Source organism: Hyperoodon ampullatus, assembly GCF_949752795.1.
Source record: "Hyperoodon ampullatus genome assembly, chromosome: 5".
NCBI lineage: Eukaryota > Metazoa > Chordata > Mammalia > Artiodactyla > Ziphiidae > Hyperoodon > Hyperoodon ampullatus.
This window is the reverse complement of record NC_136918.1, coordinates 143,241,592-143,267,898: the sequence shown is the minus strand read 5'-3', so window position 1 is coordinate 143,267,898 and position 26,307 is coordinate 143,241,592. Positions and strand designations below refer to the sequence as shown.

The following is a 26,307-nucleotide window of genomic DNA, read 5'->3' as shown; positions in this document are numbered from 1 at the left end:
TGTGCTGACCCCATCGTTATGATACGGTCGAACATATTCCTTTTTTTTTTTTTTTTTCTTTTCTTCTTGCTGTACGCGGGCCTCTCACTGCTGTGGCCTCTCCCGCTGCAGAGCACAGGCTCCGGACGCACAGGCTCAGCAGCCATGGCTCATGGGCCCAGCAGCTCCGCCGCACGTGGGATCCTCCCGGACCGGGGCACGAACCCATGTCCCCTGCATCGGCAGGCGGACTCTCAACCACTGCGCCACCAGGGAAGCCCCCGAACATATTCTGTATGTACTTCCTGTGTACTACCTGAAATTGGCAAGGAGCTCCCGAGGCTTGATCAGATTCGGGTCGATTCAAGCCAGTGAGGCATCTGGCATCTGGTCATCTTCTGCCGTATTTAGACGTTCCTTGCCTAAGTTCATTAATTCATTAGAAGTAGAATTCATAGTTGTGAAATGGTGACATCATAATTCCATTGTTTCTTTTTTATTTGCTAGCCTACTTCTCTAAAGAGAAACTTCCCCTCATCAGTTACTTAGTTAACTCTGAAGCACAGTTCATATAGGAAAGGCAGGATACATGTGGAATTCCTTTATTTGCCTCTTGTCAAAGTAATGAGTTGGCTTTCTACTATTCTTCAAAAGTTAGCCATGAGTTTTCCTTTGTTCTGCTTTTTTCTTCTCCGCACTAGTGGGCTGAGCCACAGTTGCTGGATTTGTATCCATTCCAGTTACTCTCCTCGTTGAATCGCATTGGCCAGTGAGTCCTTCTGACATGACCCGGGTACCTTTGATAGTGTCCTTGCTTTCTAGGGTGACAAGATGTCCTTACGAGCTCATCCCATGCACCTCCTGCCCCAGACCTGGAAATTAGCCCCTTCTCACAGGAGGCCCAGGTTCCAGAGCAGCCAGAAGGGAGGGTGGGCGTGGACACGTCCAGGAAAGGGAGCTGCGTGCTTGAATGACACATGTCCCTCCAGAGGCGAAAGACAAGGAATCCAGAATACGTGAGGAGGAATGAGCCTCGGGTTGGAGAAGAAGAAACGATGGGAAAAGGTCAGAGAGCCGTCACTTTGCCGGTGGGCAGGTACGAGGGGAGGGTGCTTCACTCTGTCCCCTTTGTCGCAGAAGGGAGTCAGTTGTGAAAGTGAAGAGGGAGGTGTTTTGGGGAAATGGAGAGGGTTCTGGGGAACCATTGGGGACCCCGGGGAGGGGACAGCAGGTGTGGCCCGGAGACAAGACGGAAGGTCATGAGACAATGAACTTCTCTCAGCGCCGCTCTGGGAGGTGGTGCGAGCGTGTCCGTGAGCCCCAGCGGCGCTGAGAGAGGACAGACAGGTGGACAGCTCCACTTGGAAGGGTCGGCTTTCGCCGCCCCCAACTCGCAGGGAAGACTCACTCCTTTTCCCTGGTCTTAAGAAAGAGGTCACTCTGACACCTGCTGGAGGGTTGGGTCATCCATGGTGGAGAGGCACTAGGAATGCAAACCTACTATGTGCAAAACAAGCTCTGTGCTAGTAGTGGGCATTGCAAGGAGAAGTAAGACTGGAAAAAAGGACCTTCTGCCCAGAAGCTCTGTCTCTGCAGGGAAACCACGAGGCGTGTGCATCCAGGGAGGAGCAGACATTGCCTGGGGAGGGCGGAAGCGGGCCGAGGGCTCCCTGTAGGGAGCTTTGAGGATACTGGGCTTCAGAGCTCGTGAAAATGCCTCCAGCTTGGAAAGCAGAAAAGCATGAAATATTATTAGAGAGATAAGGAAACAGAACGTGTTTCCTGACCGTGAAGGAGTTTCATTTTACCTCCACTGATCAAAAAGAAATATTTTAGCAGTACGGGGCGATCAACCGGTGAGCCGGGGAGATTTTTGGTTCCATTGCTAATGTGGTTGGTAAAGAACAGGATGAAGAGCCTCCCACTAGAAGCACGTCTTGTGTTCCAGGCAGACAAGAGTCCACACACCAAGGAGCCGTAGCCTGACCAAGAATGGAGGAGCAGGTCTGCTGGATGCCCAGGGGCCCAGAGAGGAGACGGCCAGGCCTCCGGCCGCCTCGGGCTGCAGATCTCTTGATTCGACCCTAGTTGACTCGCGTATTCTGTGAGTCACCCCTTCTGTCTCCACCCAAGGCTCTCCTCCCGGATGGGAAAAGCCCAGGCAGCAGCCTTAACAGCACTTAGAATTATCCTCGGGGATGTCAGACAGCTAGATCTCGTCTGCAAAGCAAGAGGTCTAAGCTGGACAGTAAAGTCGCAGTGGACTCATCGTCTTTAGAAACGTGGAGAAAAGGCTAAGAATGGAAGGCAGTTGCCTCTGGGCTGTGAGAAAAGGCACAAAAAGCACAAAGCTGTGTGTTTTCAAACAGAATAAAAATAAACATTAATGTTAAAAAAAAAGATAGAATGATGTGCTTAGCCTAGGCAATGGCTTGTTAGCAGTAGGATTTTAGAGCCCGTGATACCGAAGTTAGGACGCATTTGGGGGAGAGGAGCTTTGTAAGTCCTATGATAACACCTAACACTTGAGGCAACTGCCATTTGCAAGGGTGGTCCTTGGCAAACTGCTCGTGTAAGACAGGTGGGCAAATGTCCCTGGTTCCAGGGCCCTGGCAGTTTTTCCTAGTTGAGAGCTTTCTTGCTTTTCTTCTGTATTGGGGTGAAGGGAGTGGTCGCTGGAAGATGCCTGAGTGCCTTCGGCGTAGCTGGACCCTGACTCCAGCGGGGCTGCTAGAGAGGCTTGCACTGAACGCAGGGACTTTTGCTTCCATCAGCCAAGTGTTCCTGGCAGTGGAGCTCCCCTCTGGAGCTCACGTGTTGCCCGAGCCCATCCGCTGTAAATTCCTCCTAGTTTTAAGCCTATAACGTCATGGCAGGTCAGGGAAAGGGAAATAGGAAGCTGGTCCATCAACTAGGGAGTCACCCCTCAGCTGAGCTAGTGCAGAGAAATAGGATAACCAAGCTGGAATATTTTTATAAGGTCTTCAGCAAGGCTCAATACTTTTCAGCCTAAGTGTGGTTTGGTAAAATATGTGTTATAAACCAAGGGACTGTACTTTAAAGCTCCCTCTGGGCCTGTATTTGGTGCTTTACGCAGAGAGGGTACTTTTACGTGAAACAATATGTTAACAGCCTGGTGGGAGAATGCAGTTACAGTGGGCCCTCTGGATCCTTGGGTTCTGCATCTGTGGAGTCAACCAACCGTGGATGGAAAACATTCGGAAAAAAAAAATTCCAGAAAGCGCCAAAAAGCAAAACTTGAAGTTGCCGCACACCAACGACTTTTGACACAGCACTGACATTGTATTAGGTATCAGAGGTCATCTAGAGATGATTCAAAGTATACGGGAGGATGTGTGTAGGTTATACGCAAATAGGCCATTTTATATAAGGCACTTGAGCATCCTTGGAGATCGGTATCTGCGGGGTGGGCATGGGGGGAGGGTACTGGAACCCCAACAGAAACCGAGGGACAATTGTCCTCCTGTTCTCTCTACCAAACCTTAGCGGTCTTGCCTGCCCATCTTTTCCCAGCCAACATGGAGCCTGGGAAAGTCCGACCTTGCACGGCGAGGGTCTTTGCCCAGTCAGCTGAGTCTACCGGGGGTAGACAGGGGGTGACAGTCCACAGAGGCAACTCCTCCTCACAGCCTCCACTAATGACCTCAGCTCTTGCTGTGGTCACAGGAAGGCTTGGCCCTGGGGTCCTCCAGGTGCTACATTTCCTAGCTCACCCATTGTTTAACTCCTATGGTTGAAACCATTAGTTTTTTGGGTTTTTTCTTTTTTTTTTTTTTTTGCGGTATGCAGGCCTCTCACTGTTTTGGCCTCTCCCGTTGCGGAGCACAGCCTCCGGACGCGCAGGCTCAGCGGCCATGGCTCACGGGCCCAGCCGCTCCGCGGCATGTGGGATCTTCCCGGACCGGGGCACGAACCCGTGTCCCCTGCATCGGCAGGCGGACTCTCAACCACTGTGCCACCAGGGAAGCCCTCTCATTCATTCTTTTATCAAATCTTGATTGAGTCAAGATAATTTTGGTATATCCTGAAGGTGACATACTTTTCAGTCTTTTAAACACTTTTGAAGAAGTTTGGACATGTCACCCCATAATGGTAAGTGATAATGGCAAGTGATAAATAAAACGACTTCAATTAAGTACAAACATTATATATACCCATTCAAAAAGCCTGGGAGGACACGCACCAGAGGACAGCAGTGGCACCTCCCTCTGGGAGGTGGGGTTAGTGGTCATCTTTACTTTCTTCTTTATACTTTACTCTATTTCCCCAATTTACCGAGAGCGTTTAGTAATTTTTAATAATCCGAGCCTAGGCTCTGCGCTAGACTGCAGGGGCCAAGGCCCTGGGGCCCTTAGGGAGGCTGACCCCGAAACACAAGTCACAACTATGCGAGGAGGGCAACAGGCACAGCCAGAGGGGTGGTCAGAAGGGGCCTGAAGCAGTCGGGAAAGGCGTCCCCAGGAGGTGACATCTGGGTAAGGTATTAAAGTTGAAGAACTATTCCCCAGGTAGAGAAACAAGACCCAGGTAGGTCTTGCGTTTCAGAAAGAGAGAACGACATACATGGATCTCTGAGGGTGTCCTGGAGAAATGTGATCTAAATAGTTAACAACAGCTAATGTGGAAGAAGAACGAGCCTTAGGGGAAAGTGCTTATCTTCACAAATAATCAAGGAAATACAAAGTAAAGGCACCAGGAGACGCTGTTTTGCCCAGCAAATTAGCAAAGAAGAGAAATGACTTACAGCAGACGAGGAGGCAGCAGGAATCAGTCACTCTGCTGGAGGGAGCGGGCCTAGGCCGGCCGTTCTAAAAGGCAAAGTGGTAGTGGGTATTTAGTCTTAAGGTTCCTTCCCACCGGCGCAGTAACTCTTCATTCTCTATAACCAAATTCTACAGAGTCGGATTTGAGATGTGGACAGAGATCTCTGCACTCAGATGTCCATGGTGATTCTCTTTATTTCTTCATTCATTTCTTTATTTGGAGAAGTAGGTTCCCAGGTATTTGTGTGTGACTTTGCTACATCACTGACACATATGAATATGTATTCTTCTGTATGCATCAAATATTGTACGATCAGTGAATTAAAAATGTGAGTTAAACTTACACATTACATTTCTCCAGCATCTGCCGTTTCCAGAGCATTCTCATCCTCACCGTCTTATTTGGTCCTTACGACCTCCTGCAGGTTGGGTAGGGTGAGCCTGACTCTGGGGAGAGCGGCCTGCAGCCTCCCCACATGCTCCTTGCTCAGAGAGACTGATCCATCCTTAGGCCTGGAAGGTGCAGCCCCTTGTACCATGGGATCTCCCACCACCTCTACCACTGGCCAGAGCAAGGTGACAGGTAATATCAAACATAGAAGCAACCTTCCTATCCACTAGTCGGAAAGGACATCCATTCTAGGTTGAGGCACTAACATGTAGCCATCAGATATCATAGTTTTGGTAATTTTTTAAATAGCATGGATTCATGTCAAACTTGCCCCAAATGGGTCTGTACTTTTTCTTTCCTCATTTCCTCATAACCCCTAGTATATGACCAGGGACCCAGCACACACTAAGCCATAGTTATTTAACTCACATACGGAGAGAGCCCCTGGAAAATGGAATCTGATTTAAGGAGAATTAAAAAAAGATATTATATGAGCTAGAAGAAAAAAAGAATGAGAAAGAATGAGAAATTGATATACTTTACCTTTTTTTTTTTTCTTTCCCAAGTGTTGCATAAAGTACAACTCTGTTACAAAATGCTACCTAACACCACGATCACAAGCTTCTTTGATTGAGGGCTTACTGTGTGCCGGGCACTGCTACGAGGGGGCTGAGGGGAGCCCAGGGGAGCACAGGTGAGCACAGTCTGTGCCCTCAAGTTGCTGCCCCACATGAGCTCCAGCTGGCCCAACTTCCTGATGTCTCCTGGCTCCACCCTGTCTGACTGCATGAACCCGTCCGCCCACTGCTGCTGCTGCTGAATTACTGAATAATCCCACTACCTGGATGGAAAATAATTTACTTCCTTTCTGGACTACAGCATTCTCAATATCCTTCCATGAAACCGAATACCTCACGTAGGTGTGTAGGGGCGTGTGTGTGTGTGTGTGTGTGTGTGTGTGTGTGTGTATCTGTTTACTTCCTCATCAGTTGTCACTTTTATAAGAGACATAACCTCAAACAGTTAAAAGAGTTCCTTTTACATAAGAATCTACACGTCTATATCTTTCTAGAAACTTTGGTCTCTTCCCACCTTCATGTGTATCAGTGCTAATGGATATAAGCATTAAACATAATCTGTTTTTCCCAGACTAACTTCTGATTGTCACGATTACCTGGTTGAACCATCTTTGGCAGTTTGATCCTCTCCGGGAAGACACAATTGAAAATGACAAGACAACCCGAAGTCAGAACTTCCCCAAAGACCTACGGATAGACAGAACGTGCTTGGTTACTATACGAGTAACCGCAGAGTAATTATTTAACAGTTACTAAGTGCTGAGTAACAATAATGCAATTATTAATAATAATAGCTCATATTTACTAGGTGTTTTACTGTGCAAGGCCCGTGCTAAGCTCATTATAAACATCTTATTTAGACCTCACAACAGCCGCAAAAGGGCAGTGAACTATTACCTCCGTTTTACAGGTGGGTAAATTGGCTTCAGAAAGAAGCAAACGGAGCTAGGATTTCAAACCTGGGTCTGACTCCCACCCACTAAATGCCATAAAAACTCCATTTAAAAAAAGAAGTTACAAGGCCTGTGTTTTTATATCTACCTATAGATATACCTAAAAGTGTATGTTTATAAATGTGCATATATATATATATATATAATAGTTCCATTCTCAAGAACACAAGTATTTTAATAAACAACCACACATTTCCACACTGAAGATGGGCCTGAATTCATTTTGTTGAAAGTCCCTGCTTTTTATCTGAGCAGTTCGTAAACAAACACAGAAACAACCCTGTTTGCATTTTGCCGACTCCCCTCTGCCTTGTCCTCCACGGTCCAGAAGGCACAGGCTCAGGACCTCAGCCTGTCGCCATGGCAACTGCCAGGCAGCCCCGACCCAGCTCGGAGGTGGGTCAGAAAGGTGTGGAACATGGGAAGCGGACCCCCAGGAGGCCTCCAAGTCACCTTCCTCCCCCCGGGGCGGTCCCGCCGTAGAAGCCGAAGCCACTATCCCCAGTCCCTCTGGGAAGAACCATGGATCGGGTTTCCTTCACTCCTTCTTTTGGCGGGGGTGGGAGAAGTAGAGAGAGGAGGGTCTCATTTATATTTACGAAAAGCAAGAAGATAATTTCTGCCTGGGGGAATGGAGCTGGGAGATACCTTGGTCCTTCACCTCCTCCGCTCACCTGAAGCCCTGCCGCCTCGCCCCTCCCTTCTCCACGGGGGGCTCATCTGCGCATGCTCCCTGCGGTGGGGGGAGGGGGGAGAAGCAGGGAACCCCCTCCCGGGGGGTGATGGGAAGGGCCGGCTGGGGGAGTAGGGGAAGTGCCTCCCTGTCAAGGTTGAGAAGTAGGATTTCCTCCTTTTTCCAGTGAAGGAACTCCTCCTAGTGAGGCCTCACCTTTTTGTCTCCGGGAAAGGAGGAGGATGAGCTATGCCACAGTTTCGCAGGCCTTCGGGTTTTGAAATCGCTGCTTCTGTGATCACCAAGTACTTGCGTGTCACGTGGGGCTTAAGGGTCAAGGAGTTTGGGGCTGCCCGGCATCAGGCTGGCCTAATGAGGTCTTTCTGGACTACGCAGGTCTCATAGGGAGAGGGTAGGTGGGGCTTTCTACCTGCCCTGAGCGGGGAGCAGCCTCTTTCTGGAAGGAGTTTCTGGGCTCTTTGCTGCAGGAGGCTGGGAGGCCGGTCCTGATGTTTACCTGATCTTGCCTTATTTGGACGATTGCTAAACCTGCAGGGTAATGAAATTACTATAGATTGACTGAAAGATTTGGGTGGGTGGGGAAGATTCTGGCTAATTTGCACAAGCCATAAATCCAGTTGTAAATTTTAGGATCTAATCATTCAATGGCTAGGCACCCAACTGCTTATGATGTGATCCAGGGCAGGGTGTGCTTAAACCACTTTTTGAGACTTTTAATCCAAGGCTCTCTGAGCCAGTGGTTCTCTGCTTGGTAGATGGTTAAAGTAACTCCCAGAAAAGCATAGTTATTCCTTTAAATCAGAGATCTGTGGGGCATTAGGGTGTAGTGATTTACAGCAATAGCTTGAGTCAGATGGCATGGTTGGAATCCCACTCGCTGTGTGATTCTGAGCAATGTCTTTACCTCTCTGTGGCTCCCTTTCCTTAGCTGTACAATGGAGAAATGACAGTGAGGATTTGTTAAGATAATTCATATATAAAATGCTTCAAACACTGCCAGCACAGAGTCAGGACTTAGCAAACATTACTCACTGGCATTTTTAGAGAAAATTTGAAAGTTGAATTTCTGACATTTATTTTTATATGCAAAAAAGCTAACATCTGGTTGCATATTCTTGATGGTATTACCATTCCAGATCTCTAATATTTAAAATATTTTGAGGTATTATTATCAAAAGACACACCCCATTGTAGTAAATGTGGCAACTGACAAGTATAAAGAAGAAAATCATAGTCATCTGTCCTCCTAAAGTCCCCACAAGAAAAACTGTTAATTTGGGGTGTTTACAATCTTTTTATCTTTGCAACTAACAAACAATATAATTGTAGGGTCTTGTGTGCTAATTTGCTTGTACATTGTTTCTTTTTTCAGTAAGTGATGGATTGGGGCCTGAGATGTGGTTAAGATTGCAACCTTCCATTATGCTATGTGTGTTCTGGAAGATCTGTCGATTCTTCAGCTGTTCGCCTCATGGATTTGGCCTTTGTGTTTACTCAGGCACTGCTACCCTCCCCCATCTCCCCATCCCCCAGCAACATCACACAACACAGGAGGGGGGTGGGTGGGTGTGAGGAGAACTTTCTATTAATGATATGTGATTTCTTTGTTAGATCTTCACTGATGGCATTATATAGCTATCATAATAAATAACAATACATTAATAAAACACCATTTTTGATCCCCAGGGCAGCTCTTTGAGTTTGGAAGGGTTTATTCCCCTCAGTTTACAGAATAGGAAACTGAGGCTCAGGGCAGGTGAGTTGCCTGAGGTCACCAAAGCTAATCGGCCGTGGGAACCCAGAATTTGAAATTGGGCATTCTGGCTCTAGGTGAGTAATATTTCCACTAAATGATGATGACTTTAAGACCTGTTTTCCCTCCATTTAGATCAATTTTTTAAAATAATTAAATATTAGATTTAAATAAATAAAAAGTTGGGGTTATTATTTTTTGTTGAAGGTATTAAATCTCAAAAGCAACTAAGAGCACCATGCAATATTTAGATTTAAGATGAAACACAGTTATTTGTATAATTTGCAAAAACACCTTAAAATTGGATATACAAATGTACGATGGCCAAACCGTATATAGGAATAGAACTCTGACCCACAAGTTGCAGCAACAAGCCCAGGAAACCAACCCACTATCTACAGTAACCATTGCAAGAAGCCAGCCTGCTGTAGGCCAGACTGGCAGGAAGTCAGCTGCGAGCTCTACTAACTGATCCAGGAACAAACAACAAGCCCTTTAACAATCGGCTCCAAACGGCCAGGACTTGATCGTAACTGAGAGGCACCCTCATTTCTGACCCCCCTTCCCCCTTAGGACCAACCAGAGAAAGCTGAGTGTTTACCGTAACCAAACACATGGGATGTCTCGGTTCTCGTGAGCCCTCTGGCAGCTTTCCCACAACCACAGCGTGCAATCAGGGCACCAACCCCTTTCCTTTTTCCCACTGTAAAGCTTTCCCACTCCTCTGCCTGCCTTTGGGTCTCTGCCAAAATGCAAGTGATGGTGGCTGAATCCCTTGCTATATAGCAAGCCGCGAATAAATAGTCTTTGCTTGTCCTCATTGGGTGGTCTTTGTTTATTTCCACACACAAAATAGAGATTCTTTTAAATAAAAGTGATAAAGGAAAAACATATTTCTATCTCACCAGGGGATCTAAAGGCCCATATGGACTGGATTTCCTTGGGTTGGTTGAGCATCCACTGTGTGCAAAATGTGAGGGGCTGAGGGGGAAATGAAGATGAGGGCGGCATGGCTCCTGATACCCAGAAATCAGACAACCACCCAGATGACTGTCACATGAGACAGAACTTGTCTTGTGTATTTGATGAAGATGGTTAAAGGTACGATGGGAATTAAGAGAGAGACAGTGAGCACAGCTAACTTGAAGGATCAATAGAAACACAGGAGGGAGGTGTCCGACATTTAGAGCAAAACATTAAAAATACAGAGAACTATGGTTAATATATACTAATAAAAACTCACTACTTAAAATTAAATTTTGCATGTTGTCACACTCAGACCTTTAAAATATATAGGTAGATGGATGGATGAGAGCCAGATAGATGATACAGAGAGCTGAAGTCCTTTCCTCTTTCTCTAAGCCCCATTCCCCTCTTCCTCCACGAGGGCACCCTTACCATGAATTTGGAGCTTTTTCTGGAAGTGGTCTCTTATCCAGTCTTTGATGAATGGCTATGACTTTTGATAGGTGAGGCTGGGGGAAGGAAGACTTTCCAGGGAGAGAGTCTGGCACAGGCAAAGGCATAGAAGTGGGGAAGTGAAGGATGTACTGCGGCAAGTGCCTGTGGTTTTCTTTTGTCTGAAGCATCTAAACCAGTATAGGAAGGGGATGGTGGGCCGTGAGGCTGAGAGGACGACTTAGGGCTTGAACGTGGAGGGACTGAACGCCAGTGGATAAGGCTGGTCTGCATTTGGGCTTCGGAGCAGAGGAGGAACGTGAGGTGGCGGAGAGTCCCGAAGGCTAGAGATAGAGAGGCTGAATTAGAGGCCATGGCTAGCGCTTACAGGCTGGGATCAGCGCTGGTGACAGACGAGTTGGGAAGGAGATCATGAGGGGCCCTGGGCAGGCCGAGGGTCAGATGACCGGAGGGAAGCTAGGAGGAGGGGCCCGTTAACGAGTGGGAGTGAGTGTGAATGTGCAGGTGTATGTGCGCGCGCGCGCGCGTGAGCGACTGTCTAGGCGTGTGTGAGGGAGCGAGCTCCATATGGGAACCCCAGGGGGCTGGACTCACACCCAGGGTGGAGGAGAGACGTCAAACCCTGACGGGCATCAGGGTAGATTGCATCTGCTAATAGGTCGGAGCCGACTCCTTGAGTCAGGAGGAGATGTTTACAAACACGAGAAAAGATCTCGAAGAACACACCTCTGTGGACCGCCAACACCGAAGGATCAGAAGAGCTCAGAAAGGTGAAGAGGGCCTGCCGAGGGACCCGAGGAACCAGTGGCCGGGGCTCGGAAGGGGCAGTGCCCAGCCCTAGGCAGGGGTGAAGGCCTCAAGAGAACTGGCCCGACGCGCTTCCTGCACCCCTCCTCGTTGCAGCATCACCCAGAAGCTGGTTAAAGGGGGCCAGCCACGTGGTGTCCAGGTTAGCGAGCAGGTGGGTACCCAGTAAGCCTCAGGCCCCGCCCCCTCCCTCCTCTTGCGCGACGATTGGCCGAGGCTCCCCTTTTCGTTGCTATGACAGCCCCCGAAGGCTGCCATTGGCTTCTCCCCACGCCTTCCCGCCCCAGGCCCCGCCTCTCTCCCGTCCGAAGCGGCGATTGGTGGATGCATCCCGTTGCTATGACAGCATGCGTTGGTTAACAGTGATTCCTACCCCCACCTTCCGGCTTCTAAGCCCCAGTTGGGAGGGAGGCGGGCCTGGACGCGTCTCCATGGCGACGGCGGACGCGGCGCAGGCAGTTGGTACCTACCGACTAGAAAGGCTCAGACTGCAGCCGGGATCCAGACTGGGGCGGGATCATGTCGGACCTGGGCTCGGAAGAGTTGGAGGAGGAGGGAGAGAATGATCTTGGGGTGAGATCTCCGGGTAAGGGGGCGGTGTCCCAGGGGTGCGCGGACCCTTGGAAGCCGGTTTCGGAGAGTGGGGTGGCCTGGAGGCCAGCCACAGTCCCACTGGGAGGCCCAGCCAAGAACAAGGACCACGCAGGCCACAGCGGGCGCTGCGTCCTGCAAGATGGCTGTGAAAGGTGAAACGTTACGACGTCCGCCTGCCGAATCCCTTCTCGCTCCCCCTCCACCGATTCCTCCTACCGTTAAAGGCAAAGATTTCCAAATCCAAGGCTTTGGAAGCGTCCTCCTCCCTGCTGTTACCTTCCATCGAGGCAGTTTCCTTGGATGGTTGGGTCATCCCAAGCTACCATACTATTCTTTTTTTTTTTTTTTTTTTGCGGTACGCGGGCCTCTCACTGTTGTGGCTTCTCCCGTCGCGGAGCACAGGCTCCGGACGCGCAGGCTCAGCGGCCATGGCTCACGGGCCCAGCCGCTCCGCGGCATGTGAGATCTTCCCAGACCGGGGCACGAACCCGTGTCCCCTGCATCGGCAGGCGGACTCTCAACCACTGCGCCACCAGGGAAGCCCTACCATACTATTCTTGAATGTAATTTTGTATATTATTCTGAAACTATTTCTGTAATGGAGCCTGGCTCCTCAGGATTAAAGGAAGATGAAGGAAAGCTGCTTCCTGGCAGCCTTCAGGGAATGCCAAGGAGGTCCCAGGCTCAGCGAAGGCTTCCTGAAGTATTACCATGCAGGCCTGTAATCACATGTGCTTTCTTCACTCTTGTTGGAAATGACCCGGGTCTTTGGAACTATTTCCTGGTTTAGACTGCAGAGAGGAGGTAAGGGATGCACATTCAGTGATGTGAGCTGGGCTCCATGTGGGCATATTTGTACTACCCGAAGCCAGAGGGTGACTACTGCCTGGCTGGCAGGTTGGGAACCTCATCTGTTGTGTGTGTGCAGGGTACAGAGTTGAAATAGTTTCAGAATTACCTGAAAAATCTAGCACCCCTGCTGAGATAGATGTGCTTGCTCAGACCTTTTTACTAGTTCTGCACACCCATCTTCCAGCTTCTGCCTGATTTGCTGCTCAAGACAAGCACCTCTGTGCACTGGAGCCACCTGGCCAGTAGGGAGCGGTGGAAGTGCCTGGGATGTACGCATCCCGGGACAGCCAGCAGCTAGTGCTAAAAGGCAGGACAAACTGCAGTGATCTACACTGCAGAACCCCCTGTGCGACGAGGCTGAGTCTGGGACATCACCCGGCATCACCCGTGCTTGGCAGCCGCCTCTTTCACGTCTGTTTTCGCACCCCCTTTGCTGGTTTCTCCTGGGAGCACTTAAAAAAAAATCTCTCTCCATCCAAGGTCTGCTTCTGGGGAACCCAAGCTACATCACCTTCCTAGTAAGCTTTCTAGTTCGTCCCCTCAAATGGCCCTACTGATCTGTAACTTTTTAGTGCCCATAATTTTCAGGTTCGATTCACAGTTGGGGTCATTTTCAAGGGTTCTCTTCCTATTCAGGCACCCCAGCGTCTCAGTACTGGGTGTATTGAGAGGTCTTTGGGGCGGGAGGAGGAGCCTTTTGTACACTTTGACTTAGAATAACCCTGAAACAAGTTTGTAAGGTTATAAAATTCTTTCTTATAATCTGAGCATGAATTTCTAACCCAAACAGTGCTAGAAAAGCACAAGAACTGCAAAAAATGTTTGTTTCTGAAGCCCTTGACTTAATGTGTCTGAGCTTGTGTGTAATGTCCATCCAGAGCCAATGCCATGTCAAGTCATTGCTCTATGCCCTCGCCATTTCATTATTCATTATTTGCACTCTACACTCATGTATTAGGTGCTTGAGAAACGTTTATTTCATGAAGGATCGAGAAAATAGGGAAGCGACGAGCTTGTATTATGTTTTTTATTGATTTACTTTTAAGATAGATTAATTATCGATCTTAGCTATGAGTGTTTGAACCTTAAGTCTCTTGATAGGAGTTTAAAGATAAGATAAACTAAATTGAGTTGGGAGACTCAAGTTGACAACTGAGCCCAGTTTATTCCTCAGCTCCCCCTGCCCTTCTCCCACCATCAGAGCTTCCTTGAAGGTCAAAGCTGCCTTCAGGCCACAGACACCCCAGGGATGATTTGCATTTTAAGTTCTGTATTATTGGAGGAAGGTGGGTTTAGGACATGTTCCACCCACAAATGCTACTTCAAATGTGTTCCTATAAAGAACACAACTTGGAGCACCTCGCATTTTCCTCAAAATGGTCAGTTTTGTTTACAGTGTAAAGGATTATCATAATACATTGGAGGGAGAGAGTGAAAGTCCCACCATGGACAGGTGCCAGCTGTGTGACCTTGGACGGATGCTCCATGTCACCCAGGTCTGGTACCTACCTCACCTGTAAGACAAGGCCAAGCACTGGGAGGATGCAATGGAATACTATTTATAAAATGCCTAACACATACTTAGTGCTTTTATTTATTTTATTCCTTTTTTAAAAAATTTATTTTGGCTGCGCTGGGTCTTCGTTTTGGCACGTGGGATCTTCCTTGCAGCGTGCGGGATCTTTAGTTGTAGCATGCAGGATCTAGTCCCCTAACCAGGGTTCAAACCCAGGTCCCCTGCTTTGGGAGCGCAGAGTCTTACCCACTGGACCACCAGGGAGGTCCCTGGTTAGTGCGTAATAAACGGTAACTGTGATCGTCTTGTTTCCTTCGGTCCAGGAATACGAAGGGGAGCGGAACGAGGCCGGTGAGCGGCACGGACACGGGAAAGCGAGGCTGCCCAATGGGGACACGTATGAAGGGAAATACGAACATGGCAAAAGACACGGCCAGGTCAGAATCGGTGACTTGAGTGGGTGGTTTACCCAGTTTAATACTCTGTTAGCAATTCTTAAATTCAGGATTGATATGAATTATATAATCAATGTGTTTCAGGGGACCTACAAATTTAAAAGTGGTGCGCGGTACATTGGAGAATACGTTAAAAATAAAAAACACGGGGCCTCCCTGGTGGCGCAGTGGTTGAGAGTCCGCCTGCCGATGCAGGGGATACGGGTTCGTGCCCCGGTCTGGGAGGATCCCATATGCCGCGGAGCGGCTGGGCCCGTGAGCCATGGCTGCTGAGCCTGCGCGTCCGGAGCCTGTGCTCCGCAACGGGAGAGGCCACAACAGTGAGAGGCCCGCATACCACAAAAAAAAAAAAAAAAAAAAAAAAAAAAAAAAAAAAAAAAAAAAAAAAAAAAACACGGTCAAGGCACTTTTATCTATCCAGACGGATCAAGATATGAAGGTAAAATAGCACCACAGAGCAGACGTCCGTGTTGTGGGGGACTTGGGGCTGGACCTTCTCTGTGGATGCTGAGACACACGTGAAAGCTTCAAGTTCCCCAGTCATTCAACAAGTACGAACTATGTTCCTGTGCTCACAGGGTTGATGCACAAACCAGAGAGCCTTGTAATTAGTGAACTGATCCACAGGGGGACATGTGACTGTCCCTGTGACCTGCACATTCCCTCCTGGGGGCCCACGTGCTGAGAGAGGCTCCTGGGCGAGCACGGACCTCGGGGAGTGGGTTGGACCCAGGTCAACTGGTGCTCAGTGGGTCTTCTTCTTGGAGCTGTTCTTGCTCTCTTCCATTTCTTTATTATTATTATTATTTTTTTTTTTTTTTGCGGTACGCGGGCTTCTCACCGCTGTGGCCTCTCCCGTTGCGGAGCACAGGCTCCGGACGCGCAGGCTCAGCGGCCATGGCTCACGGGCCCAGCCGCTCCACGGCATGTGGGATCTTCCCGGACCGGGGCACGAACCCGTGTCCCCTTCATGGGCAGGCGGACTCTCGACCACTGCGCCACCAGGGAAGCCCTCTCTCTTCCACTTCTGACCAGCCCCTCTTCTGATGAACACACTGTTGGTTTAGATGGTGGTTCCTTCACTGAAGGCTTCTGATCTGGGAGGCGTTCTGCCTCGTTAAACTGATGTTCTTACCTCTGCCGCAGTGCGTTACGTGCCAATGTTATGGCTCAGGAAGATTCTTGTCACCTTATTTCCAAGAACTGCACTGCCGCCCCACCCACCATTGTCACCTGGTGTGACGACAGTGTGACGTCTCACCCCAAAGACCGGTGAAGGCCATTCCTAACCCAGGGAGAGAGACGAGCCGGGGTGGGTTGTGAGCCTCGCAAATGGTGTGCAAAGGTTATGTTCTGGGCTGCTTTTCTGGGAAGAAGTTATCTAGTTTTCATCAGATTTCCAAAAAGATCTGTGAGCCCAACCCTGGAACTAGTGTGACAGTAGGTGTGACCTGGTTCAGGGGACCCCATCCCTCCCTGCCTCAGCCTTCTCCCCTGCAGTGCGAGGATCAGATGGGTGAACACACGTGAGATGCTCAGAACCAGACCTGACGGATCGTATGTGTTCAGTAAATGTTGGTGGGTGACAATGTAGCTTGTGTGATAGCAGCACTTCTTAGCACGGATTCCACCCTCTGGGGGTGTGGGCTGGAGCTGCCTGTCTGGTGGCCACATAAAACCAGAACACAGCCATCCTGAAACAGGGCTTCTGCTGGAATCCGACACCTGGGTGGACAGTGTCACTGCTGTTCCTACTAGAGATGGAATTTCTCTTGGGTTTTGTTTCATAAATCTTGGAAGCCTGGCTCCAGACGTAGGGCCCATCTGCTTTTTAAATCAACTTGACACAATCTAATTTAGGATTTAATTCTTTCCAGATTCTGATGAACCTAATTTCATTATTGTCATTTTGATTTCAGCGTAGATGTTAATCTAATTTGAACAACATATATATTTATATATATATTATATATGTTATGTATGAGAAGATATATGCATATGTGGAGATACATATACACGCACTCAGAATAGGGGATTGAAGGAGTTTTTACTGTGAACGTTATTAGCTAACATATAAAACGTCTTTGGAGGCAGTTGTAAGTTGTCGTGTCTTGTACCTTAGCGGGTGCAGGACGCAGTCACTGCCCAGGGATTTCTTCTCTGAGGTCGGAGGCTAAGTACTCATTTTAGCTCAGTAAGTCAACAGTCTTCCAGCCCAAAGCCCAAGTTAACATGAGACTTCTTCGCCACTGCTTTGGCCGAGAGGGGCGCAGACCGGCTCCCGGCCGCTTGGCGAGGATGCTCAGCACAGGTGTGCAGGTGGGGCGGCCCCAGGCGCTGGAGCAGGTGCGAGGTGGGAAACAGATTGAAATGCTGGCAAGTGGCTGAGAATAGACCACGGAGCCTCCAAGTTGTTGCTGGATCACTGAACGCACGCAAGGCAGCAGGAGTGTGGAGCTGGGGCCACTGTCCTTAGGGCAGCAAACCCTGGCTTGAAGCCTTGCTGTGCCGCCGGCCAAGTGGGAAAGCCGCTGTTAGCACTTGCAGGCGACAGTGGCCCAGTACATACACCTGCCAGCCCGTCCCCCTGGAGGCCCGGCTGAGCCTCCCTCCGCCGGCTCCCCGCTCCATGTGTCCATCGGTCCGGCCGAGAGGCAGGGATGGAGGGGGGTCAGAGTGGGCAGGGGCAGCGGTGAAGGGCGGAGCTGTTTCCTCCTGACCCCTGCTTTTGTGTGGCCCTTCCAGGGGAGTGGGCAGACGACCTGAGGCATGGCCACGGCGTGTACTACTATGTCAACAATGACAGCTACACCGGGGAGTGGTTTGCTCACCAAAGGTTCGGTTCTCTCCCTGGGCCCACAGATCCGTTCACGTCATGAGCACATGACGGTGACTAAGCAACAGAATCACGGCCGGAGAGCCCACTGGCCAGCTCTGCCCCACGGTGCATGGCTTTAAGGCCAGCATGGGAGCAATGGACTGCTGCGCAGGCGCAGGTTCCCGGGAACCCACCCAAGGGCCCCAGAGGCCACGGAGGGCACAGGAGAACCTTCTGGGGGCTGAGTTGCAGCTCCCAGGAGCCCTGCCTTTTCCCCCGAGCCAGCCAGCTGATAGGCAGGAGGCTGCCGCTGTCCAGCAGGGATGCCTGCTCTCAGCTTGGGCCACGAGCAGGAGGTGTGCTTCGATTGGGCCCAGTTATAGAAGCCTCTTGTGAGCCCGCCTCAGCCTAGGCCCCCCCTTGATTTAAATGTGTGTCTCATAAACCTGGAAGGGTTTTCACTGCAACGGAACCAAGTGCATCGTGCTCCTCATCTTCACCAGGCACGGGCAAGGCACCTACTTCTACGCGGAGACGGGCAGCAAGTACGTGGGTTCCTGGGTGAACGGCCGGCAGAAGGGCACGGCCGAGCTCATCCACCTGAACCACAGGTACCAGGGCAAGTTCTTGAACAAAAATGTAAGTCAACGGGCAGCAATGTTTGCCAATGAAATAAGCAACACCCTCCTCCCCGAGCCCGTGTGAATGTGTGAGCAGAAAATAGGACAAACCCAGGCAAACCCTCCCACCCGCTCCAGATAGGGAAACGGGGCAGCCGTGCTGAGCTCCGAGCCTCACTGATACCCACAGAGGGCAGGGCGGGGGCGGGGGAAGCTCAGCCCGTTTCTCTGCATCTCAGTAACATCCATGCTCTCTCCCAGCAGCAGGAATCATTATAGCACTGGGGGCATCTTGACCTTGGTCTCATGAGTAAATCGGATATGAAATACATATTTGTCTGGAACGACTGAGCGTTTCCTGCAGTTGAGCCTGTGGGTGTTTTGACTTTCTTTTCCCTGGGAGGCCTGCAGCCAGAGCCGCAGGGAGGAAGACCCACCAGGTCCTCCCTGGAACCTCACGCCCACCCACCTGCTCCAGGTGGTGGTGGGACTGGAGGCCTTGGGTCTGAAGGCTTCCGGTTCGCAGTACCCGTGATGAGTCATTTCTGTTTGGAGGACTCTGTGGCCTTGCGTGTCCTTGTTGCCCGAGCCCTGATGGGATGCAGAGAAACCCTGAATAATTTGGAACCTACCTACGACCCTGCATTTGCCATGTAGCCTTGATCAGGGGTTGAGCAGAAACTTTCCCCGAAGAAAGAGTTTGCTGAGCAAATGAAAGGTGTTAAGAGTTTGACAGAGGAACATCTAACTGATTTAATAAAGTAGCCTCAGACCCTTAAAACTCAGTTTTCATTTCCACATAATTCATGCCCTAATTGCAGACTCTACTTTTAGTCTTTGTAAGTGAAGGCACGTTCCCCTCAGATCTGTACATGGAATAGGTCACTCCCAATCCCTATGAGATATTTTTCGGCACACGGAGGTGGGAGGAGAAAGAGACTTTGATACAAGTTAATTGGGAGGGACCAATGAATGTTGCGGACCTACACTCATCTGAGGAAAAAGAGCAGAAGTGGGGCTTTGTTCTGCTAGTTAGAAAAAGACTTTAAAGTTGTGCCAGAGCTTCCAACTGTGAAACGCCCAGGCTCTGGATCCTCCCTGCCCTCCTTAAGCATCGCAAAGGCACAGACTTATACGTACAGCTTATACAGAATTACAGCACGGGGATTTTAATTACATAAACAGAACCACACTATATCAGGACACAAAAATATACCCCGAGAAAAAGCTATCTTTTTGTGCATTCAGAAGTTTTTATGTAGGTTAGTTACTGGAATTGCGAAATCTACAGGTATTGACATTTTAAATGATGATGGATACTCTAATTGTCCTGAAAAGCTAAGCCAGTTTATACTCTGGTCAGCAGGATATGGGAGTCTCTTCATCACTTCTTCTATCAACATTGGATAGTATTAGTCTTTAACATTTTCTTTTCAAATCTGATGGTTAAAAAATGTTATCTCATAGTTTTAACATACAATTCCCTGATTCCTGGTGAGGCCCAGCAACTTTACACACTTTTATTGCTGGTTTGACTTTCTTCATTCAGACAATTACCTGTTCACATCCTTGCTGACAAGTTATGAAAACACACTATAAAGCTTCAGTAATGAAAATAGTGTGATACTAGGATAGAGAAATATAGATCAGTGAAGCAGGTTAGAGAGTCCACAGACAGATCGAAGTATATAAAATAATTTAGCACTTGAAAGGATGTCATTTCCAGTTAAAAGGAGTGGTGGGGAGAAGTCAAGAAATGGTGCTGGGACAGCTTGATGACCATTTGGGAGAAAAAATAAAACCAAAGTTTGTCCTCCAGCATGTAGATGAAGAAACTTACTAGAAGAAATAAAGATTTAAATGCAAACAAGAAAGTCACAGAAGAATAAGTATTTATGACCTTTGGAATGAGGAAGAGGACTTTCTATACAGAAATAGAAAGGAAAAACCAAAAGATTTCACTTGATAAAAATAATCTAATATAGATTAGAGAACACCATAAAGAAAATTTAAAAGATATCTGACAAATGGGGTTGGGATATTTGTAACATTTAATTTGTAAAGCACTTAATCAACATGATTTAAATTTCAAGAATGTTGAAAAAAAATTCAGCCTTATGAATAACTTAAAAGGTGTGACTTAAAATGATGAGGTCCTGTTTTTTACATATATATAAAAAATGTAAAAGTATAACAAATGTTAAGCCCAGAAAAAATAAGGGTTTGCGGATGAGAGGCTCTTAAGTGCTGCTGTGGGAAAGAAAATTATTAGAGCCTTACTCTGGTGTATGTATATATATATATATATATATATATATATATATATATATATATATATATATATAAAACACATACTTTTGTCCAGAAATTCAACTTCTGAAAATTTACCCCGAGGAAAATGTCAAGGGTGGACCTAAAGATTTAACTCAGGGTATGTTTACCATAGCACTTTTTGTCAAAGTATCAGCATACCAAATATCAACAATAGTAAGTGAGTAAAACAGATTATAATTCTTTGATGAAATAACATACCAGGTTGACAACTGATGTTATGGAAGAATATCTGTGATATGGGAGGTCATTCATGCCCTATTTCTAAGTAAAAATAGAATAAGAGTCAGCACGTGTAGTTACGGTCAGATTTTTATTTTAAAAAAATCTCTGTATTAGAAATAAGGTTACAGAGACTACATCAAAATATTAGTAGTCCTAACACAATATTGTAAATCAATTATAGATAAAATTTTTTAAAATATCAGTAGTACTATTTTTAGCTAGTTTGACTGTGAGGGTGAACTAAGTGAAATTTTTGTCATAAATACATTACTTTTATAAAGAGATAAAATGTAGTTCAAGTTTTTTTTAAAACAAACAAAAGGGGACCTATACTTTGCATTCCATTAGCCATTAGTTCACAAAAGCATCTTTAATCCATACTGAATTTTCCCCAGTTCCGTGATTTGGGGTAGGTTTTATGAAAGTCACATTTATAAAGCATTTTGTACTTTCTACTGGGTGTTGGCGCTCAAGAGTGAAGTATTTCTTGGTTTCTCTTTGCTCGTAGCCCGTTGGCCCTGGAAAGTACGTGTTTGATATTGGCTGTGAACAGCACGGGGAATATCGCTTAACAGACGTGGTAGGTTGCAGAGTCTATATCACTCCTACGTTCATAGGCCAACGAGCTGCTCGGTGATACTGATCCTACAGATCTGTGTCGGGACCAATTGCCCTACGGGAGTATAGGAAAGGGGGTTGGGCAGAAGGGGAAGCTGGGTTCTGACGGGACCCCATGGGAGCTCTGAAATGGGATGACCCTTCAAAGTGTCCTGAATGGAGGCCAGGACCTTTGACCTGCATGTGGACCAGTCACCGGCTGTGGGCTGCCCGTGGACAGGGGCATGAAACCTGGACGATGTGGCCTCCTTTGATGGAGGGCAGTTCCTGGGAGGAGCTCTGTTATGAGCAACCAGCTGTCAACACCCCCAGCAGCTGGAGGAGTGAGCGCCTGAACGGGGGCAGGGTGGGGGAGATCACGTAAACACATAGGAGCCAATGAGAGAGCAGACACCCCTGGGGGTGGTTCTCAAAGCGCAGTCCTGGCGGCGTGCAGCTTTGGCCCTACCTGGGAATCTCTTTGAAATGAAGAGTTTTGGGCCCCACCCCATTCTTCCTGAATCAGAAACTCAGGCTGGGGCCAGCGATCTGGACTTCAACAACCCCTCCACGGGATTCTGGTGCAGTTCAAGTTTGAGCACCACTGTCCTGGAGAAACTCAGACATTTGGACACGGAGGAGAGCAGTGTATTTCTGAGTGACTCAATGGAACTAATAGGCAGGGGTCTGTCACTCTTTGTCACAGGTATTATCATCTTTGCGACGGTGAAGTTTTCCATATTTATAGATTGATGTTCAATCTTTGGAGTTTTGTGATAGTTACAAAACTGAGAAGTAGACCAGTATGCTTGGTAAGATTGACATGTGTTGGCTGTTAACCTTTGTCGGAATTATTCATTATTATAAATTATTCCACATTTGGAACTGATGAACTTTGTCTACTTTCATTGCATTTTATTTTTCTCTCCATAATCCTTGAGACTAGAGCTTCAGGGTTTATGCCCTTCCATGTCATTACATGGATGTCTTTGGGTGTTTTTAGGCCTTTTCTTACAATGATGTTGATACTGAAACTTGGCCTCTGTACACCTGTGCTGAATCGAATCTCAAAGACAGAGTTTTGGGTGAAGCAGAAAAGAACAGCTTTACTGCTTTGCCAGGCAAAGGGGGACACAGTTGGCTAATGCCCTCAAAACTGTGTGTCCCAACCTGGTGGGATTTGGTGAGGAGTTTTATAGCAATGTTTCAAGGGAAGGGTTGCTGATAAGGATCAGGGTGTGTGCAGGGCCTGCACTCCTTTAATCTGGCCTCAGGTGGTCTCCTGATGAGCTTCTCAAGGTTATCAAACTGTGACCTTCTCTCTGGAATGAGCAATGTTTCATCAAGTAGTTAACATCTTCCATTTCTTGGGGGTTTCAGTTCTGCAGAAGAGCTCAAAGACATTGTTTCGTGTATCCCTTGAGGCAGAAGGAGGACCCTGCCCCAAGGCTGCACCACTGTTTCTTGGTTCCTCCCCCCTTATCTCTGCATCCCCTCCCTTTCCTGATTAGTAACTGCTTGAACCTGCCCTTTGGAATTTAGGGAAGGTCTTGTTTTAGGGGCCTATTCCCTCAAACAAAAAACGGGGGACACAGAAAGGCTTTTGTGTCCAGGAGCTTCACAAGGTCCTGCTCAGTTTCAATGTTTGTTTTGTTATGTTTAAAGAAACTTAGAGCTGAAATGTGGCTGAGCAGCTGCAAAGGGCACTTAGTCCTGGTCATTTCTTTTTCTTTTTTTTTTTTTTTGCGGTATGCGGGCCTCTCACTGTTGTGGCCTCTCCCGTTGTGGAGCACAGGCTCCGGACGCACAGGCTCAGTGGCCATGGCTCACGGGCCCAGCCGCTCCACGGCATGTGGGATCCTCCCGGACCGGGGCACGAACCCGTGTCCCCTGCGTTGGCAGGCGGACTCTCAACCACTGCGCCACCAGGGAAGCCCAGTCCTGGTCATCTCTTAACCAGGAAGCGTTACGTCTGAGAGCCTTCTGTGCTGTCAGTGGAATGAGCACAGGAACTGTGTTGCCCTCACCTTCGTGTCTCATCCTCGTTCTCTCAAGATTCATTTTCAGCCCTTGGATTATACTATGGAGAGTTGGCAATTACTCTGATCACTGAATCCTGTTATAAAAATGCCCAAATGCAATTCAAAACCTGTCCCGTCTCCCCTCACTTTAAATATCCCATGCATGTTGGTCAAGTTACATTTTTTAACTTAGGAAAGAGGAGAAGAGGAAGAGGAGGAGGAGACACTGGAAACTGTCGTTCCAAAATGGAAAGTGACCAAAATCACAGAATTGGCCTTGTGGACCCCGACCCTCCCCCAGGAGCAGCCCGCTGCGGATGGACCAGGCCAGGGGGAGGCCCCAGGAGCTGAGGGTATGGAGGCCCTGGGGGGCAGATGGAGTGGGGCTCCTCGGGAAGCAGGCTCTGAGTCCCTCCCCTCGGTCAGTGATTGGCCGTGGGTGTGACCTGGGCAAGGCTCCGACAGCAGCTGGGGTGACAGGTCCTTCCTAAAGGGGATCTGGACAGCATTTCTCTGTGACCCTCACAGGGGGCTTCCTAAGAAGTCCTCAGGGGGCTGTGGAGTGTCAAAGGGTACACTGGGCAGGAGCCCTTCTGTTGCAAGTGATTGAAGACCAATTCCAATTGGCCTAAGTGGAAAAATACTGATACTGACTCATTGGTTCGTACAACTGGAGCGGTGGGGGTGAGAGAGCCTCAGGTGTGGCTGGATCAGGCCTCTGCGCTCGGATCTCCACTCTTCTGTGCACGGGCTCTGCTCGCCAGCACCCTCTCCCCTTTGGCGACCAAACCTCAGTGACTTTATCAGATTGCCCCCCAATCCGCTCAAGAACCCTAGGGAACAGAGAGCTTCTTTCTCCATATGCTCATCAAAACCCTTGGGCTATATATTGTACACTTAAAATAAAAAGCCCTTGGGAATTAGCGTTTCAGACCAGTGATGCCCATCCCTGAACCTATCACTGTGATGGGGATGAGGGAACAGAGGCCAGGCCTGGGTGGAGCTGTGACTCTGAGTTGGGGAGTGGTCCCCCGATGCAGAAGCGGGCACTGCTGCCAGCAGGGTGGGTGCGGCAAGGCACCTGCTGATACCGTTTCTCTTTGTTCCATCTCAGGCAGGGGAGAGCCGGCGGAGGAGGTCCAGCCTCTGACCGACGTGTCAGAGGGGGAATTAGATTCAGTGCAGCCCGGAGAGGAGGAGGGAGATGCCAGCAGGGAGGTCGGAGAGGAATTCCGCTACAACAGCTTGGACCAGGGTGAGCCTGAGCTCTGGGGGCCCGGAGGGCGGGAGGGAAGGAGGTACAAGGCACACCGGGGTGGGCGCGCAGGGTTTTCTCTGCCTTTGACCGAGGCCGTCCTTGGGCCAGGCCTGAGGGATGGGACGTCTCAGAGGACCTGCCCTGCTGGGAATGTCGTTCCTTCTTAGGTGTCCTGGTAGGAACAGCCGTGTGATGCACGTTCTCTCTAACTCGGTCCTTGCTAATCTGCATTTCACCAATACGGCATGCCTCGGGCCACAGGTCCCAGTCGACTGATCCCATGGCTTCATGTTACTACATGTTTTTACCTTTATAACGCTTTATAATGCATGTATAATAATATAGAGCAAACACCTTCAAAATTTAAACCCTCTTACCATTTAATTTTTCAGCATTAATACACACAAATGCTCTTACGGGGGTGTGGGAGGAGGGTGGGAAGTGTGGAGTACAGCTTCCATAGAGATCAGAGGTTCAACAGTGTTACTTATAAATTATAGTCCAGCAATTTTATTCACTGATGAGTGTGTGCAGGCAAAAGATAATGCTGGGCCTTTACTCTCACTTACATGGATATTCTTTGTCTTAGCATTTACTCTGAATAAACCTTTTGCTTAGTTTATTACTGGTACCAAAAGAAAAACTATAAAAGTCTGTGTAAGATAAAATTTAACATTCCATGATTTTGCCTGATAAATAGAAATGTTTAATATTTATAATACCTACTGCAAAAGATCTGCTAGCAAATCATGCATTTTTAAATAGAAAAAAGGTAATACACTCACATTTCCTTTTTCTTTCCAGGAAACATTAATCTTGAAGAACAGGAAGTCAGACAGCCAGAACTGCTGGATTAAGATGAAGCAAAAGCCAGAGTGGTAGGAGATTGAGTCTTAAAGATGCTTCTGTTACCAGGGTAGTTATTACTAATCTATCGCTAATCTTTCTTACTTAGTTGTTTGTTAAGATGTTTTACAATTGCAAATAAATTTCTTCATTATCATTTGTTTATGAAATAGCCTCTGCTTCTAGTTCTTTAAAAGTTACCTGGTTGGGACTTCCCTGGTGGCACAGTGGTAAAGAATCTGCCTGCCAATGCAGGGGACACGGGTTTGAGCCCTTGTCCAGGAAGATCCCACATACTGCCGAGCAACTAAGCCTGTGTGCCACAACTACTGAGCCCGTGTGCCACAACTAATGAAGCCCGTGCGCCTAGAGCCCGTGCTCCGCAACAAGAGAAGCCACCAGCCCCTGCTAGCCGCAACTAGAGAAAGGCCATGTGCAGCAATGAAGACCCAACACAGCCAAAAAAAAAAAAAAAAGTTACCAGGTTATTTTGCCATGATTTTTTAAGTGCTATTTTCTCCTAGGAGAAAGAAAAATATCATATGACTGTAACTCTGCTGGAGATGGTTAATGGAAATGGATTCTGGCTAAGTTAGCTGAGTGACTAGATAGTGAAGTCCCTCTCTCAAATTACCCTCAAGCGAGCCAGGAAAACACCTAGAAAATAAGAATTCCTGTGTGCAATGCTCATAAAACACAACGTAATAAATACATGTCAGGCTTGGGTAAGAAGCCCTCAGGTGCCGCTGGAGGGGGCACTCCCATCCGTTCTGCGCCTTCAGCATCTCGGGGTGGGCTTTGGGGCTCCCTGCCGGG

General features: G+C 48.3%; 1 protein-coding gene across 1 annotated transcript; it reads left to right on the top strand.

The window, feature by feature from the left end:
- Window positions 1-11,877: 11,877 nt before the first annotated feature.
- Window positions 11,878-24,838, top strand: RSPH1 (radial spoke head component 1; the record flags this gene model as incomplete). Its single annotated transcript, XM_079705304.1, has 10 exons — window positions 11,878-11,931; window positions 14,644-14,757; window positions 14,860-14,922; window positions 15,172-15,214; window positions 17,521-17,611; window positions 18,097-18,232; window positions 21,278-21,349; window positions 23,581-23,740; window positions 24,502-24,642; window positions 24,813-24,838. The coding sequence occupies 10 exons, from the start codon at window positions 11,878-11,880 to the stop codon at window positions 24,836-24,838; spliced, it is 900 nt and encodes a 299-aa protein (XP_079561430.1).
- Between the last annotated feature and the right edge of the window lie 1,469 nt (window positions 24,839-26,307).